We start from the raw sequence: 16,460 nt of genomic DNA, 5'->3' as shown, positions 1-16,460 counted from the left end.
TAAAGATGACCGGCTCTTTCCTCAAAGTGACTCAGAGGTTGATCTTCCCTCTAAGAAGATCACTCACGTTTCGTCATTTTGATTTGTGGAAGCCCTCTTATGTTCCTTTCGATTGTTTTTTAGATCCCGCGCAGTACGATTATAGTGGAAAAACCAACTACTCCGGCCAATTTCTGCTCGTCATGGAGTAGGATCGTGTGGCCCACCTTGTTATAGCACATTAGATCAACGGTCCCAGTGATCCCGCATTTAACACAGTGGGAGGATTTATTAAATCTGTCATAGGAGGGAGAATTTTGTGAATTGTGTGACAAAATCTCGCATATTAATACTCTCTCCTTATAATCAGCCTTTTTTTTCCCTTATGGCCCCACAAATGAACGGTTTGGATCATCCAATTAAGCGGGCCCCACAGTACTTTCAGAAAAACACTGGACTTCACGCCCACACATTTCCTTTTTTTAATAAAAATGTTAAGAAAAGGAAACAGGGGCATTTTCGTCTCTATAGGCTATTTCAGAATTCCCCCAAATCATAGAAAACCCATGGGTATAACATTCGATTCAATAGGAGAGATGGAGAAAATAAATGGCGGAAAGCCAAGAAGCAGGATCTCAAAATACGCCAGAAGGTGATTCCCTTTTTCAATGGGACGAAACTTCTCAGCTCTACTTCCACGCCAGGTCAGCTTTTCTGCAATATTTTGGGATTATGATTACCTCAATCTGAGCTCTATTCGGTCTTCAAGGGTTTTGTTATTCTCTGAGTAGAATTTTTGATTCATTTATTTTAAACGTTGTATCTAAGGATCATCTTTGTGTCTAGGGTTAAGGGAAATATTGAGTGGTAATTCATAGGTTTATTATTGATTCCCAGCTACCACTTATTGTGGTGTGACCTCTCTCTTATTTCATTTGCATGGAGGATGAACAAATTCAGCTGGTGTTAAAACGATCGGCGAGTTCTGTCTCTACTTTCTCAAGTATTTTGTTTCAAATTATGTTGTCCATCAATATTTACCAATACCCAAAAGACATTTCAGTAAGATTGCAAAGACAAGATTCAGAACTAGTTTGCAAGAGCTAAAGCAAGCAAACATTGGAGGGATGAATTCTGCTACATTAGCTTGTTTTTCTTCTTATGCCATTTTTACGGGTTTATGTTGCTTATTATGCTCTTGTTTTGTATCCCGAATTTCTCATTGGTGCCAATGTTGCCACATCTGGTTTGACTCTACTTTGACCTAATTTGATGCAGTAGTGGATTTTATCATGATCCAAATGCTGGATGGTACTATAGCAGTAGAGATGGCATCTATTACACATTTGAGAATGGGGTTTATGTGCTATTGGAGTCTGAAGAGGTAGTAGTCTGACTTATGCAGTCAATTACATATTCTCGTATATCTGATATGAGTGAGTTAACTTAAATTCTTTCTTAATTGTTTCAGAGCAAAGAGTCCGAAGCTCGGAAATTCATGAGAACAGTTTCTGATGAACCTGAACCTGTCCAAGATAAACAATGTATGTATAGAAAATGATAATCTAGCACCATTCTCCTACATGCTCCAGTGGTTTGAGCCACATATGCTCTATTTTGGTGAAGTGTAGGGTTCAAGACTGGTAGAGGGTTCGAGAAATTGAAAATCTAGCATGTGCCACCCGACAGGCCACTTATCCATTGCCAAGGAAACGACAAAATGTGAAAATGTAGTAAATTTGTGGGGGCCACTAGTTCAACTACCACTTTGATGGGGATCGTAAACATCCATTGCAGGTGGCCTCGTAGGGATATTTTCATTGTTCATAGGCGTATTGTTATTGTTCATAGGGGTATTTTGGGGATTATTTGATATTATCAGGGTTCTTTTGGTTTTGTAGGTATTTTAGGGGTATTCTAGTCTTTCATGATTGTTGGTTGCCTATTATCCAGATTATGACTTTTTGATTGCTTTTGATGATTAATTGAATTGATTACAGATTTTGAGTTCTCCTCCCAATTTCTTCTCTTCTTCCACGGCTACTTACCTTCTTCTTTTCTTTCCCTATCCTGCATCACATAGTTTGTGATTTCCTCATCGAAAGGTTTCCTACTTACAGATGAGAGGGATCTGAAAGAAGCTCAATTAAAACTATGGATCATATGGGGATTTGGATCAATAAATTAACCTGGCTCGTTGTTTTAAACAGGCACCAAGGAACATATTACCAGTGTCGTGGCAGAAATTCCACCTCGACCATCAGAATGGTGTGTGCCTCTGTAACCTCTTTCATTTGGTATAAATCCTATCAGTTTCATTTGATTCAGTTTCTCTTTGTTAACAAGTTTATTTATTGTTTTTCAGGTTAGAGGAAACACTTATTGATCTTTATTTGACGGGCTATCCCAACTCAGCTATCAACTCTGATGATTTGGCGAGAAACTTGGAAACAAATGGTAGTTGTAACATGAAAATTCTGATTTCTTGGGTATTATGAAACTTTCTTCCATATTTCATCATGAATCGATTCATATTTTTCAGGATCCCCAAGTAAAGATACTTGCGAAATATTGCCTGATCAGTCTTGTTCGGAGAAGTTGCCTCGATGCTATGATGGCATCTCATTTGAAGAAATGGAGGAAGGAGAGTGGGTCCCTGAAGACATGGAAAATGCACCAGAGTCAAGTGGCAGGGTGTCCAATGAAGGTTATCTCATCGTATTTTTTTAGCAATGAAGTGCCTTTTTGGAGGCTTTCCTCATTCTTTAAAAAACATTTTCCTCATTCTCCTTATGGGAATTTCATTACAGATACTACATGGGATGAAGAAAACTGGAGAGCGCAGTATGGCCAGGTCATACAATCAGGTGATGAGGGTACACCAGCTTTCCATATTGTAGATCTATGGGATTGGGCACTCATTCGGGCAGATGTAAGCAAAAAGAAACGCCAAGTGTTTAGGCTGGTTGGAAGACTAGTGAAACAGTCAGCAAAGCTTCATCCTTCTATGCCTGCTGGTGGTGGTCTTCAGAAAACTGCTGCCATACGCAAAGTACATCTTGATCTGGTACAGGTTGCATCAGGTCTGTTGCTTTGTTTTTGTGCAATAATAAATTTAAATTATTTTCATGAGATAATATGTTGTGCTTTCTTTCTCTGGGTGAAATTATCATCAGTTTCTTAGGGAGGGCCAATTTTTGTTTCTTTCTCTGGTAGTCTCCTTTTCGTAAGAGAGGATTTTTAGTTATATGTTTTTCTCCCCTTGTTATTTACTCAATTTCTTCTGTATACTCAAATTTACAGTTTTATAAAATTCACATCATATCATATCATATCAACAACAACAAATAAAAATAAAAAATAAAAATAAATAGAATCATCCATCTCAAGTGGTGCAGTCGGATGACGTTATGAGTTTGTACCGAAGTGGCTTCGTCCATCCTCGCGAGCATGTGGTCTTGGATATTAGTTCATGGCATGGGCTCATGTCTTGAACGACCTAGCATGGATGTGCTTTGCACTGAAGTGGGGACTTGTAGAAGGCTTGAAGGATTTCTCTTGGTGGATCACAAGGTTCGAGCTTAATGTGTATGAAGAGGACGACTTAATATGGCAGTGCTCAAGGGGTTAGTTTGTGAGCATTTGGATGAGATGTCACGAGTTGTCAGGGGTATAGGGCCTTGCATTTAAGTAGGCCGGCCTTAGCATATGATATGTTGGGGCTCTGCATGGGGTTGTCTATAAGGGAAAAGTTAATCCCCATGACAATTCGTATTAGAGCTATTTGTTGGTGGTACCTCAAGGACCAGCTGGGTCTTGTCAGCTTGGTTTATAAATGAGGTGTGATGGAAGAGACAATTCACGATTCCCAAGAGAACATGAAGGTAAGATTTTTCAGGGGTGGGCTTTAAAAAGGTGGTGGTGGGTCAAGGAAGAAAAGACTATGAAGTTTGTTGGTGGTGGGTGAAGAAGAAGACAGAAAGAATGAGATACGAGGAAGGAGAAATGTAGTGCATTTCATTATCTAATAAATGATGATAAAAACAAATAAGTGGAGTGCTATCCTCTGTGTTGCATGGATTCTTTACCCCCATATGCTGAATCTGTGCCAACATGTCTCCACACGTGAATCAGACGTGGATTCACGTGGGACACACCCGGATTCTTGTTGTATCCGTGTCCCGCATGTATCCTGTTTTTTCGGGCGAAGCCAACTCATCATTGTCTCTTTAAAATGCGAATTTGTATTAAAAGAATACATGCTATCCTAAGAGGAAGGGTGTGGAAATCAGCTCCTATTCTAAAAGAATAAAAGCTACTATATTAGGCTCCGTGCCTTACAAAACCAAATTAAGACTATTTATCGCGGCTACAAGCTATAGTTTCCAAATCAGTTAATTTCCAAATTCAAAAGTATAAATTTTGGGAAGTGACATATTCACCCCCGTATTCTACTTGGGACAGCTCCTTCTAGTGAATTTATGTCTACTCTTACACTAGAGGGGGCAGTCCCAAATAAAAGGGGGGGATATCGTTTCCTACATTTTTTTTTCATGCTGTCCATATGAAATAGCAACTTGAGTAACTTCTTAAAATTGGCTTGGAAACTGCTAGAATTCACTGTAACTTAAAAAGAACCTTCTAGAATCTAAACCACCTCCAAGCAACCCAATTAGATTCAAATTCCTCCACTTACCTTGGTGGAATGTTTACAACTTGCGAAAGATCTACATTCCGCTATTTCTCACTCTATAAACTCTCTAAATTGAGCTCGCCTTGAAATTCAGTAAAATTACCTAAAAAATCAGGAAATTCACCATAATTCATTATAAATTTAAAAGACCTAAACACTGAGGTTTCGCGACTGCGAGGTTGGTGGACAACGCTGCTGATGTCGGCATGATATCTTGATTGCATCATGCTGCATTGTCTGCATCCTTTCATACGTAGATGTTTACAATCCTTGGGGATTGTGGGGCCATCTCGTTTTCTTTTTCTTTGTTTTCTTACAAAGGTCAATGTGCATTATTCCTCCTGAGCTTTGTAGATTGTCTGGATTTTTTTTTGACAAGAATTCTTATTGATTTAGTTCTTTATCCAGGGCAAGTGTATCGGTTGAGGAGTCCTAGCACAAGATACTTAGCTTCTTTATCAGCATACGATTCTTCCAACCCCACTAAAGATTGGGGTTTCCCTGATTTATTTATTAATGTAGACCATGGCAGTCCCTCTGATTTCGATGGATGTCACATGGCTGAAACCTCAGATGCACTCTTTGCATGTGAAGATTCATCAGCCACTCCTGGCCAACTTCCGTCTGTTGTAAAAAAGGTGACTCTTTTATGTAATTTCGGAGTTTAAATTTTGGGTCTTGAGCTTTTATTATTCTCTGTAATGCATCTGTATCATAACTTACTAAATTATGAATGCACTTTTTTTTATTTTTGTTGTTTGTCATCCGTATGTCATATTGTTTTTCTTGTGTTAGCATGGTGATATGAACTCCACCAATCTAATATTGTCTCGCATATTGTTTCTTTCCCCCATTTTCTTGTACAAGTATATAATTTGTTGATCAGAGAGAAAAACACAAGATACATGAGATAGAGTCGTTAAATCAAAATCATTTTGTATGAATGATAAAGTAAAAGCAAATTACTGGATGGTTGACCTCTATGGCGCAAAGATTGCCTTGATGCCATTGTCAGCCTAAAAAGGTCTGATCTTGTTAGCATTGTGACAAACATGACAAAAAAACCAGGCTCATAAATCTCTTCCAAACCATATGTGACCTCCATGCCGACAGCCTGGCGTTTCCAAGTTGTCCCCTTCATGTTTAGTAAGTCACTTTTCATGATTAGGGGACCTTAAGAAATAAGCTATGGCGGAGCAACAAAGATGCACCTCAGCTTCATTTCAGGTTGCTTAAATGTGTTCTATTAATCAGGGAGTTGTTTTCATTTCCAGCATGTATCTTACACACTAAAGATGTCCTCATATCTTCCGATAGACTGATATAGTATCTTCTACTGAAAGCATTTCAGTTTGCTTAAGGGCCTGTTCGTTTCAGATTGTGACAACCGATGGTGAGGGCCCAAACTGATTATTGGTTAACTGTGGGCCAATAATCGGTTTGGGCCCTCACCATCGGCTGTCACAATCTGAAACGAACAGGGCCTAAATGTGTACTTAATAATGAAGTGAGCCTAACATGTTAATTTAGTTAGCTAGCAATCTTGTGTTGCATTGTTTGATTAGTGTTATTAGTTAAAATGGACAGCTTGATATTAATGTAGAAAGGGTACATTATTTTCTAGAAAACTGCATTTTATCAGGAACAGGTCCCCGGCTATTAGGGAAGAATGGGTGACACTTCGAATTTATTGCCGACACGTATAGTGTCGTGTCCGACACGACACCCGTGTCCTGTCCGACACGACACCCGTGTCCACACGTGTCGACACTCATTTAGACACTTTTAGATGTACTGCTAGAAGTGTTACCAACTTTATATGTATGTATGTGTACGAATGTGACACTATTTCTAGTTTTTTAGGAGTTTCCGTGTCAAATACCTCATATTCGTGTCAAAACTTGGCACACGAATCCTTGTCTACAAATCATGAGTATATGTACTTTCTATTTTAGCCGTGCTCCCGTTTCTAAATTTTGGGAGTTTGCCGTGTCCGACACCCCGTGTCCATGTCGAGACGTGCATGGTTTTAAATTTCGGCCGAAACGAAAACGTTTCGGCCGAAATATTTCGGTTTCGGTGGAAAACGAAACGAAATTCACAGTGAGTCGGAAAGTACCAAACTTCGCCGAAACGTTTCGGAAATTTCGGTGAAACGTTTCAGTGAAGTACAAAATTTCACCCGAAATTTCGGTGAAATTTTTACACGATTTCGTCCGAAATTTCGTACCGAAACCGAAACCGAGATTTAAAACCTTGGAGACGTGACACTCGTGCCCGTGTCCACAAATCATAGGAAGAATCTTATATATCGATTTCTTGTATAGGTATGATTTATATATTACTTGATTTTTAATGTATTTCTTTTAATTTATATGCATTAGTTTAAATAGGAATAGGTCCCGCCATGTATTTCTTCATGAAAATTTTCTAAAGGATTCATTAGCCGACCCCAACTAGTTTGGGACAAAGGCTTAGTTGAGTTGAGTTGAGTATTCTAAATAATATGTTTTTATGAACTAAGCATTTCTATAAAAGAATAAATTGTTTATATTTTCATTTATCTGTACAATAGAGATGTTAGACTCACATTTGCAGGGTGAGCATGTTTGATACCTCATGCCTAAGTCTGTTATCGACACATGTCCAGGTCTATGACTTGTTGACCTTAAATCAAGTTTAAAGGCATTCTCTATCCCACTTAAACTCCGTGAATGATTTAAGAAAAAATATTTGTTGCAAAAAATTTAGAGAAATATATGTGCCAGCTCATGTTAGCTCTATGCATGCTTGATGTCCATCCACTTGCTAATTTACTCTGTTTGTGTGTGAATGTGCTGCAATGCTCTTTTTTTTATGGTTTAACTGTAAAGCAGTATTATCATCTGATTCAGAAATATTTTATTTTATTTGGACTGACTTATTGATATGTTGCTAGCACAAAACCTACGCTTACAGAGATAGAGCTGCTGAGAGAAGAATCCTACATGGTGGGTTTGGAATAGGCCCCGGACAAAAGAACTCGGTAAATGATGATATTGGTGGAGCAGCATCATGTTCTGTTTCTGTTCATCCAGAAGAAGCTGCAGCGGAAGCAATGAACATGTCATTTGGATGTGGTAGTTATGCTAGACGAATTTTAGAAAGCATGGGCTGGAAAGAGGTACGCATTAACTTATTTTTGGTTTCACATGCTCTACTCATGAACTGCACTCCCAAACTCATGAAGAGGGCATTGTAGATTGCTTTCTATTTTTCTACATAAGCGAAGCAAGATTTGCATTTCTAATTATGGGTGAGAAGGTGACCTTGGGTATGGTTATTTTGTGAAAGCTACCAAGTAGAATTATATTAGATAGATTCTTGCAGCATGCTGACGAATTTCTCCATCTCTCTTTCTTCCTCCGTAGTCTCTTTCCTCTGTCCTTCCTCACGTCCCTAATCAAACTACGAGTGTACTAGGTTTGAGCAAGACCAGGACCCAAACTTATCTATGTGGTTAAGAAGGTTGAGCTGGTTTCACAGAGGGCCATTAAGATTTTGTAGAAATAGCTCTCTCTCTCTCTCTCTCTCTCTCTCTCTCTCTCTCTCTCTCCTTGGTTGGGAAGCTTAGATGTATGTAGTAGCCATTGATGGAAGCGAAGTCATGAACACTCTGAAATATGTGCTTCAAAATCTGAGGCCTTGATGTCAAGGAGACTAGGAAGGGGTTGCTTCTTAATCTCCACATTCAATCCCAGCCCACCATTTCCATTTTAAAATTAATTCCGGCACGCTATTGTTTTGTATTGTAAAGTGGTAACTGTTTGGAATGGTCCACTACCCAATTGATTTCTTAATTTGTCACTTAGTAGATGGGGTACTTACATACCTATTTTATCCCATCGAAGTAGGATGTTTCGCCAACTATGGTCAAAACTGAGCTCCAGTCCAGGGGCATCTATTCCAAGAGGCAAGTCCTCTAAATCTCCAAGTTTTGTTCTTTGCAAGTGCATTCATTGCCTCTTTCATTGTATTGACCCATTCTCTCTTTGTAATTGAATCTTCAAAGTAAGTAGGTTCCCAGGCAAAATTAGAAAGTCACATGACTTCTTACCCTCCTTGGAGGTGGTTGTGGGGTTTCAATTGGAAACACCAGTGGGCCTGCCTGACATCTTTGATAATTCATGAATTTTTCCAAATTCAACTTATGAATAATAAGAATCAACCGAAAGATACGCTGCTACCACTAGACTAGTGATCTTACAACGAACACGAGTTTTTCCATTGTAAATGAGTATGGAGCAATCAACGAATTCCAGGTGAAGATTCAAAAGAAGATTCTTCGTCTTCAATAAGCAATCCTATCTACATTACTTTCCTAATACCGTGCATCATCCTCATTGAAATAATATCAAGACTGATAATTAACTCCCTATTTGCAAGATTATGTAGTCTAACCTTTTTTTTGAACTGATAAGTGTAACCTTTTGTTTCTGTAATGTTCCATTTTAGAAACGTTGGTCAAGTGTCATGGATCGAATGGGGGTTCAAGGTTTGGGCTGAGTGGGGCCCATTTTTGTGTGTTTGGGCATCATTCAAGGGGTCAAATCGTGTCGAGGTGACCCACTTGTGGGGCCTCTGGAGTGGGAATCCCTCTTTACGGCTTGGATTAAAGGGCCATGACATGGGCATCTATTGGGAATGTTTCTACCTTGGGGCAGAAATGATATCAACACCCCCTTTTGATATATGCAACTAATCACTTAATGGGGAATATTATATCTTTGTGCTATTTCTTCGTTTATGCTAAAATGATAAGGGCACTCATTTTGAGTGTGGCTCTCTTTGGGCAAAGACTACTCACTTTTGGCTATTTTCACAAGGGCATTGGAATGATATTGGCACCCCATGTGGTGAGTGGAAGGCTTTTTTGGTACGGGCCAAGAAGGGCACGATAATGCAAGGGGTTCTTTGGCTAATCTAATTAAGATGTTGAAATGATATTGACAACCACATGGGATTTGGGTGGGCATCTTGCAAACATATATAAGATGGGTCAAGTGAGAAAGGGAACCATGCTTGCTTGTTATCTCCATGTATTGAAGTGAACTTGGCTAGTGTAGCCGGCCATGGTAGTGAGATAGTGCATCTCCTACATTGCGCACCCTTCCATCCATCCAACTCTTGGAAGAAGATGCAGTGAGCATCCTCTACCTCAATCCACCATCCATTCTAAGAGTAGTGTACCCTTGGATCCAACAACTATCATCTTCTTCCCACATTTTCTCTACAACATCCCCCTATGTAATGTCTCCTCCTTTTGTATGTGAATGAATTGCTATTAAAGAGATTAGAGTGAGATTGCCCATCTGCCATCTACTTCTTGTATTGTGGAATTGTATCTATGGTGTGTTAAATGAGAGTGTTTTCATTTGTAGTATGTGTATGCAATGTAGCCATGCTTGGTGAAAGCTAAAGGCCCTTCATTTAGATTGAAGAAAAGGGTCATTACAGTTTCTTTCACAAAACCCAAGAAAAAAAATGCATTTATGCTCTTATCATCTAATTTTTGTCTTTTCTCCAGCGGAATATGAGCAGAAGGCTACAAAACTCAATACCTTTATGCAACTTACATTTGGCTTTCTCCTGTACCAAGCTTCATGTGGAGTCTTTCCTTTGACTTTTTTTTTAAAGATTGGTTAGTAAATAAACCGAAGTAGCCATTTACTTCAATCCAATTAGTCCTTTTTCTTTGAACACGCCAGGGATGATTGAGATAATCCAATTTCAGAAGGGTTAGGGGGGACATAAGGAAAATTGCAAGAGCTTTCTACTTGGGAATCGACAGATACGGCCAACCAGATGCGTGTTTTTGTAATCATGTTCATAATTTTTGTTATTAATGAGAATGTAATCTCAATCAGTATTAGGTTAGAAGCCAGCAGCTTGATAATTCTCCGCTTTCAGCTCAATCCCTTTTAGAGTCCAGTGCTTGCTGTTCTCCTAAACCCATGACGACTGGTTCCACCAGCTAGGCAGAATCGGGTAATCTCTGGTCAAAGTAGGATGTGCCGATATCAACTTCCTATGTATTTTATGGGTATTCTTGCATCTACTAACATCGATATGTTCAAACCCGATCGACACCACCTAAACATCATCTTACCTCTTCCAAATAGAGAAAATGAGACTAGTATCCACTAGCATAATATACTAGCCACAGTTTTTCAAGATTACTCGTTGTTTGGGTTTGTTTCAATCATTTTGTCTACCCTTTATCTTCTATCTATTATCTTTGCTATATTTAGTTTTGGGTTCACTCTGTTTCTTGAATGTATTTAGGGGGAGGCGCTGGGGAACACCAGGAAAGGTTTGAAAGAACCACTGCAAGCAGCTGGTAACAAAGGATATGCTGGACTTGGATGGAATCATGGCAGAGTTTGATATGTATAAGAGATATACATAAACACATATCTATGTAAGTAGTCTCTCTACCTTTCGGTAGGAAATATGCTATATTTTTTTTCTTTCCCAGCGTGCATCTCTATGCCATCGTATTATTGAAAATGATACCAATTCTCTATTAGGTGAATATGTTTCATTGGGTAATCAAACCATGCTTAGCTACTTTATAATTCATCGGATGCTGTGATAGATCTCAATTCTAATCCACATGAATCCATTTGGTTTGGGAGTTGGCTCTCCCAGGACATAATTAAACAGAGGAAGCACAACTAGTCTACGAACACCCCCACTATAGCCTTACCAGTTACCACACAACAGGGCAATCACCATGAGATCCAGGACAATACATCCTGCTTGAATAAGTTTATCTTGAAATTATCTCGGTATCTGTTAACTAATATTGTTCGGGCGATGATATTTTCACCCCCCATCCCCCCTTGTAAAGTGATAAGACCTCAAAAAGCATTAAAGTTGCCCACTGTTCATTTCAAATCATGTTACAAGGGGAGCGTATGAGTAATGCAGGGGGGGGGGGGGGGTGAAAATATCATCTCCCTATTGTTCTGGTATACTTCATCCAAGAACAAAGAACGAAATGAATAGTGGATACATAGTCTATCCAAGGATAAAAACCCCCAGATTACCTTTATCCCATGTGAACATTGGAGTAAGTTTTTTACTCGGGCTATTAGCTAGATGCTCTTCCAAACCGTGGACAAAGTCAACAGATAGGATGAGTGGAATCCCCATGTATCCAAATCGCATATGCGTGTAGTGGTGAATAAGAGAGTTTCTTTCCTGAATTATTTTCTGCAAACATGACGGCCCTGATAAGTTTCTCTTAGAAAGGAATATGAATCTTTTTTTGAAAAGGATTCCCTAGCCTTGGAATTTTATTTTCCATGGAAAAAAATAAATCGTGGTTGACAAACATCTTCTTAGCAGCTAACGTAATAACAAAGAGTATTTAAGAGCTTAGTAGAATTTGTATTGAAAAGCTATGAGCCTTTTTAAACTGTTTTTTTTTTTTTTTTTGTAAATTAGATTATTTTAGGTTAATCTTAGGGCAGTGATAAATCGACCCCCAAAATGATAAATTGACTCCCCGTGTGTCTATCTCTCTCCTCTTTCTCTCTATAACCCAGAGGAGAGAGAAACACACATGGGGAGTTGATTTATCATATTTGGGAGTCGATTTATCACTCCCCTAATCTTATTTGCAAATGGGATATTAAGGCCACTTTGAAAGCCACTAGCTAATAAGATAGAGATATATAAGTACTACAACCATCATTTTTATTTCCTAAATACGTCTTTTTGAGAGACTTTCTTGTAAATGTATATCCATTTTTGTAAACTACAAGTTAAAGTCTCTACATCGATTTAGTCAAGTTGAACTTTTGGGAACTCCGAGGGACTTGAGGAGTTACATCTAAGTCCAATCTGACTTTTAATGTCTATTCTGAAAACCCGAGGTAGTTAGGAAGTCTCGGGTTTACCCGAGAGACTCCACTAAAATCCCATTGTCTTGTTAAAAAGCTCACCCAAGAATCCATCTCAAACAGGTAGAACCTCAAAGTTTTAATCAATAGCTCTTTCCAATCATGAAAAATAACCAATTTACACTTATCAAGGAAAATTAAGAAAAATTGAAAAATGGAAAATTTTCTAAAAAGAAAAAAACACAATACCCATCATAGAAAATGATCAAAATACCCTTATATCATGAAAAAAAAGAAGAGAAAATGTATGGAAAAAATCCAAAAAATGGTAAAAAGGAAATAATCCTGAAGTACTCTTGTCATGGAAAATGACCAAAATATACCTCATAGAAAATAACCATAATTTCCTTATCTCATTGGAAATGAGAAAAATGGAAAAAATTCTAAAAATTGAAAAAGTCCTAAAATTCTATATGTCATGAAAAATGACTGAAATGCCCTATCTCATACAAAATAACCAAAATACCATCATCTCATGAAAAATGAGAAGGAAAAAAAGTATCTTAAAGGGCCCCCTATATTATGGGAAAAGATCAAAATACCCTTACCTCATGGAAAATGCCCAAAATGCTCTTATCTAATGGAAGATTATAAAAAAAGGAAAATGCCGTTGCCTGATGCAAATTCCTTATCATGCAGAAAATAACCAAAATGCCCTTATTTTATAAAATTACCCAATTCTCCCTATCTCTTAGAAAATAATTAAAATATCCTTTATCTTATGGAAATTGACTAAGGTACAGTATGACCTAGGATTGAATTCATTTATTTGTTGGTCCACGCCATAGATAGGCTCACAATTTTTGTGTACTTAGATCCATAACTGAGCCCAGAAACTTCTCGTGCTAATAGTAAAAATTGGAATGTAAAACCTTTTAAGACTTTACAGTGTCCTATTTCTTTATGACTAGCTAACCCAAAACTTCAAGGACCAGACCACTCTAAAATCTCTGTTGAACAGTCCTGGACATTCCCTCGATTCACCCACAGTCCGTTGGGCTTCCTAGAGTAAGCCAGTGGCCCATAGTCTGCAAAGTCCACTAGGGCTTCAAAATCCATCGGGACTAAGCCCCCTAGCAACCAAATATATTCGAAGTGAGAACTACTCATCATTACCTGTGTGGTGATTACCCAACGTGTAAGGGGGCTGTGACCGTTCTGCCATGGTCAGGCATTACTTTATTTTAGCTTGTCTTTACTGTCACATTTTTATACCATGTTGGTAACTTTCTAATTTTTTCCTAGACATTCATCTTCACCACCCATTCAAACCAAACTTCAAAGACCATCCTAACATTTACAGTAATATTAAACCCACTAAAGTAGACATGGGTTACCAATTTTCAAACCCTTACCTTAGTTTTCCATCTTCTAAACCCTAATTTCCAGACAAACCATGGAGATTTTCTTCTACCTTTTAAAATTGATGTCGACAACAAAGGAAGCAATACCCTTGTCTCCAATCAATTCAAGATCACATAGGAAATCCACAGCCTAGTACAGGTGGTGTGGTGTTTTTTTTTCAACTTATAATACATTGTATTCATATAAATTAAAGACTTAAGATTTGCTGTATGGTAATAAAGACAAACAACCTTTTCTCCAAATCTTACTTTGGATGAGACCCACATGGAAAAAGGTCCATATTATATTTATTTTGTCCTTAATCTTCATTGAATATGACAGTTTAATGGTAATGGGATTGTTGGTCATGAAAAGAAAGTGGTTCCTTTCTCTCCAATGGACACTAAGTCATGAGTGTACTCGGAGAAATTTTGGCTTTTGTCGGCAATGTTATTTTAGCTTTATTGCATGCATCAATCCAATGAAAGGGAATTCAATGATTCCAAGGGGGAACAATGTCGTGGTCTGTGGGCCCTAAAGTTTGTTAGAGTTCTTTGCTTCGTTCTTCTATTTTTGGCAAAGTAGAATTGCAGAAAGGAAAAGAAAAAAAAGATTGTATTCATAGAAGTCTTGCTTCAGAACTTGTATGAAGAAGTAGTCTTTTCTTAAAATTTGTTAGAAAACTGCCCTTCATTTTGGCTGAGCAGTGTAAATTGCATATGCACACTATCCTAGGAACTTATACAAAGGAAAAGGAATAGGGGTACATACCTGAACTTGGGAAGTGATATATTCACCTCCCCTTTTTTTCTTTTTTCTTTTTTCTTTTTTCTTTTACCTGGGACAGCCACCTCTAGTTTATTTATGACTACTTTTTTACACAAGAGGGAGCTCTCCCAAGTTAAAAAAGGGGGCAAACATATCACTTGACTTTTAATATTGTTATTTTAAACTTCGGTAAGGCCAAGTTTGGATACCCACAAGATTTAGATTTGGATTTAGTTGATATTTTGAACTACATCAGATCCTTAGATTTCCAAGTCAGCTACAACATTGCAACAAATTCCGATTCTCAAATCTGTTCTGCAAGACATTATTTAGAAATTAATATTTGTGGCAACTTCCTTCACCGTCGTTGCTCCTCGACATTGCTCCGGCAGCAGCGAGACATCTCTCTCTCTTAAAACATGATCATGAAGATGATTGATGTATTTTGTATCCAAAACTCAAATCCAAATCATAATACAAATGCATGAGGTATCCAAACGGGCCCTAATGGATTTTGGTAGTGTTAGAATAGAACACGTAAAGGTTCTATATCCACATCTTCATAAAATGAGACGATTAAGATAACAATTAGTGTAGTTTTTCCTCCCCAACCTAAATTGTTTCTCCTCATCTGATGTAGAATGAGACTAACCGGAATGGCTTTGCTACAGTGTTTATCATTTCCCTACCAAAATATATCTATACAATATATGCATTTGCTCCGTTGCTCGAGTTTTTAATCGTCCGAGTCAACTCGACTCGAACCCGTTTTTGAGTGAGGCGAGTTTCGAATTGAATCTGGCACGAGAGAAATTTCAAAGAACGCAGTGTGTATCTACCAAAAAAGGGGGTGTGCCAATATCAAGCATCCTCAAATAGTTTCATGCATTGCATGCAAACACACTTCCATAGGCATGCACAAACCCACGTTCACATGTGCACCCCACGTTCACAAATGATAATGCCCACCAGCCCAAAAAGGGATCTAGAAGAAAAAATAAAAAAAAATGACATGTAAATCACTAACGAGCAAAAAGTTTAGTAAAATAAGTAGTATTTAAGGACTTATTGTTAAATATTTTTAAATGGGAAGTATTATATTCGCCTCATTTTCTTTCAAGGGACAGCCCCCTCTAGTGTATTTATGACTGCTCATTTACACTACAAGTGGCTGTCCCAGGGAAGAAAATGGGAAGAATTAAGGTTTCTAATTGAAATTATATTCATAAACCTTCAAAGTAATCAGACGTTTAGCCTGTCACTCACTATTATCAATTTAATCGTGATCTCTTGATCAAGGGTGATGAAAACAATAGCCACTGATCGTTCGGACGACATCCATTCGGCCTGAGACCTAGACCCATCAGATCAATGGTCCATATATAACCAAACAAATATTTTTTTTAAAAAAAATCAAAATTATTTAACATTTCATAATTTCAATGAGTAATTAGGAAATATTTTGGAGATTAATTTTTAAAAAAAAGAAAGACAAAGCTAACTTTAATTTCAAACATGCAATTAGTACGGATGTCTGGGCTTTTTGGTTCTTATGATACAGTCGTGTTTATTGTTTTCTTTCTGGTGTGTTCGTGTGAGAAGATAACGTGTGATATTAAAGAGTGCTTGATAACCCAGGTGCATCATCATGACCCGTGTTTGTGAGGGAGGGAACCGTGGGGCCTACCTTTGGCCTCCATCTTCCGACCCTCCTGGGCCCCACCTTT

At 38.1% G+C, this 16,460-nt stretch overlaps 1 protein-coding gene across 1 annotated transcript; it reads left to right on the top strand.

The window, feature by feature from the left end:
* The first annotated feature begins 525 nt into the window (after positions 1-525).
* Positions 526-11,240, top strand: LOC143884503 (D111/G-patch domain-containing protein). The gene is made up of 10 exons (XM_077388125.1): positions 526-683; positions 1,258-1,363; positions 1,451-1,523; positions 2,190-2,247; positions 2,345-2,436; positions 2,522-2,686; positions 2,790-3,062; positions 5,081-5,310; positions 7,611-7,835; positions 10,997-11,240. The coding sequence occupies exons 1-10, from the start codon at positions 589-591 to the stop codon at positions 11,096-11,098; spliced, it is 1,419 nt and encodes a 472-aa protein (XP_077244240.1). The 5' UTR covers positions 526-588; the 3' UTR covers positions 11,099-11,240.
* Positions 11,241-16,460: the final 5,220 nt, after the last annotated feature.

The sequence above is a fragment of the Tasmannia lanceolata genome, unplaced genomic scaffold (genome assembly GCF_043159265.1).
Source record: "Tasmannia lanceolata isolate RefF3 unplaced genomic scaffold, GAP_Taslan_0.1 ptg000008l, whole genome shotgun sequence".
Taxonomy (NCBI): domain Eukaryota; kingdom Viridiplantae; phylum Streptophyta; class Magnoliopsida; order Canellales; family Winteraceae; genus Tasmannia; species Tasmannia lanceolata.
This window is presented reverse-complemented; position numbering and strand designations above follow the sequence as displayed.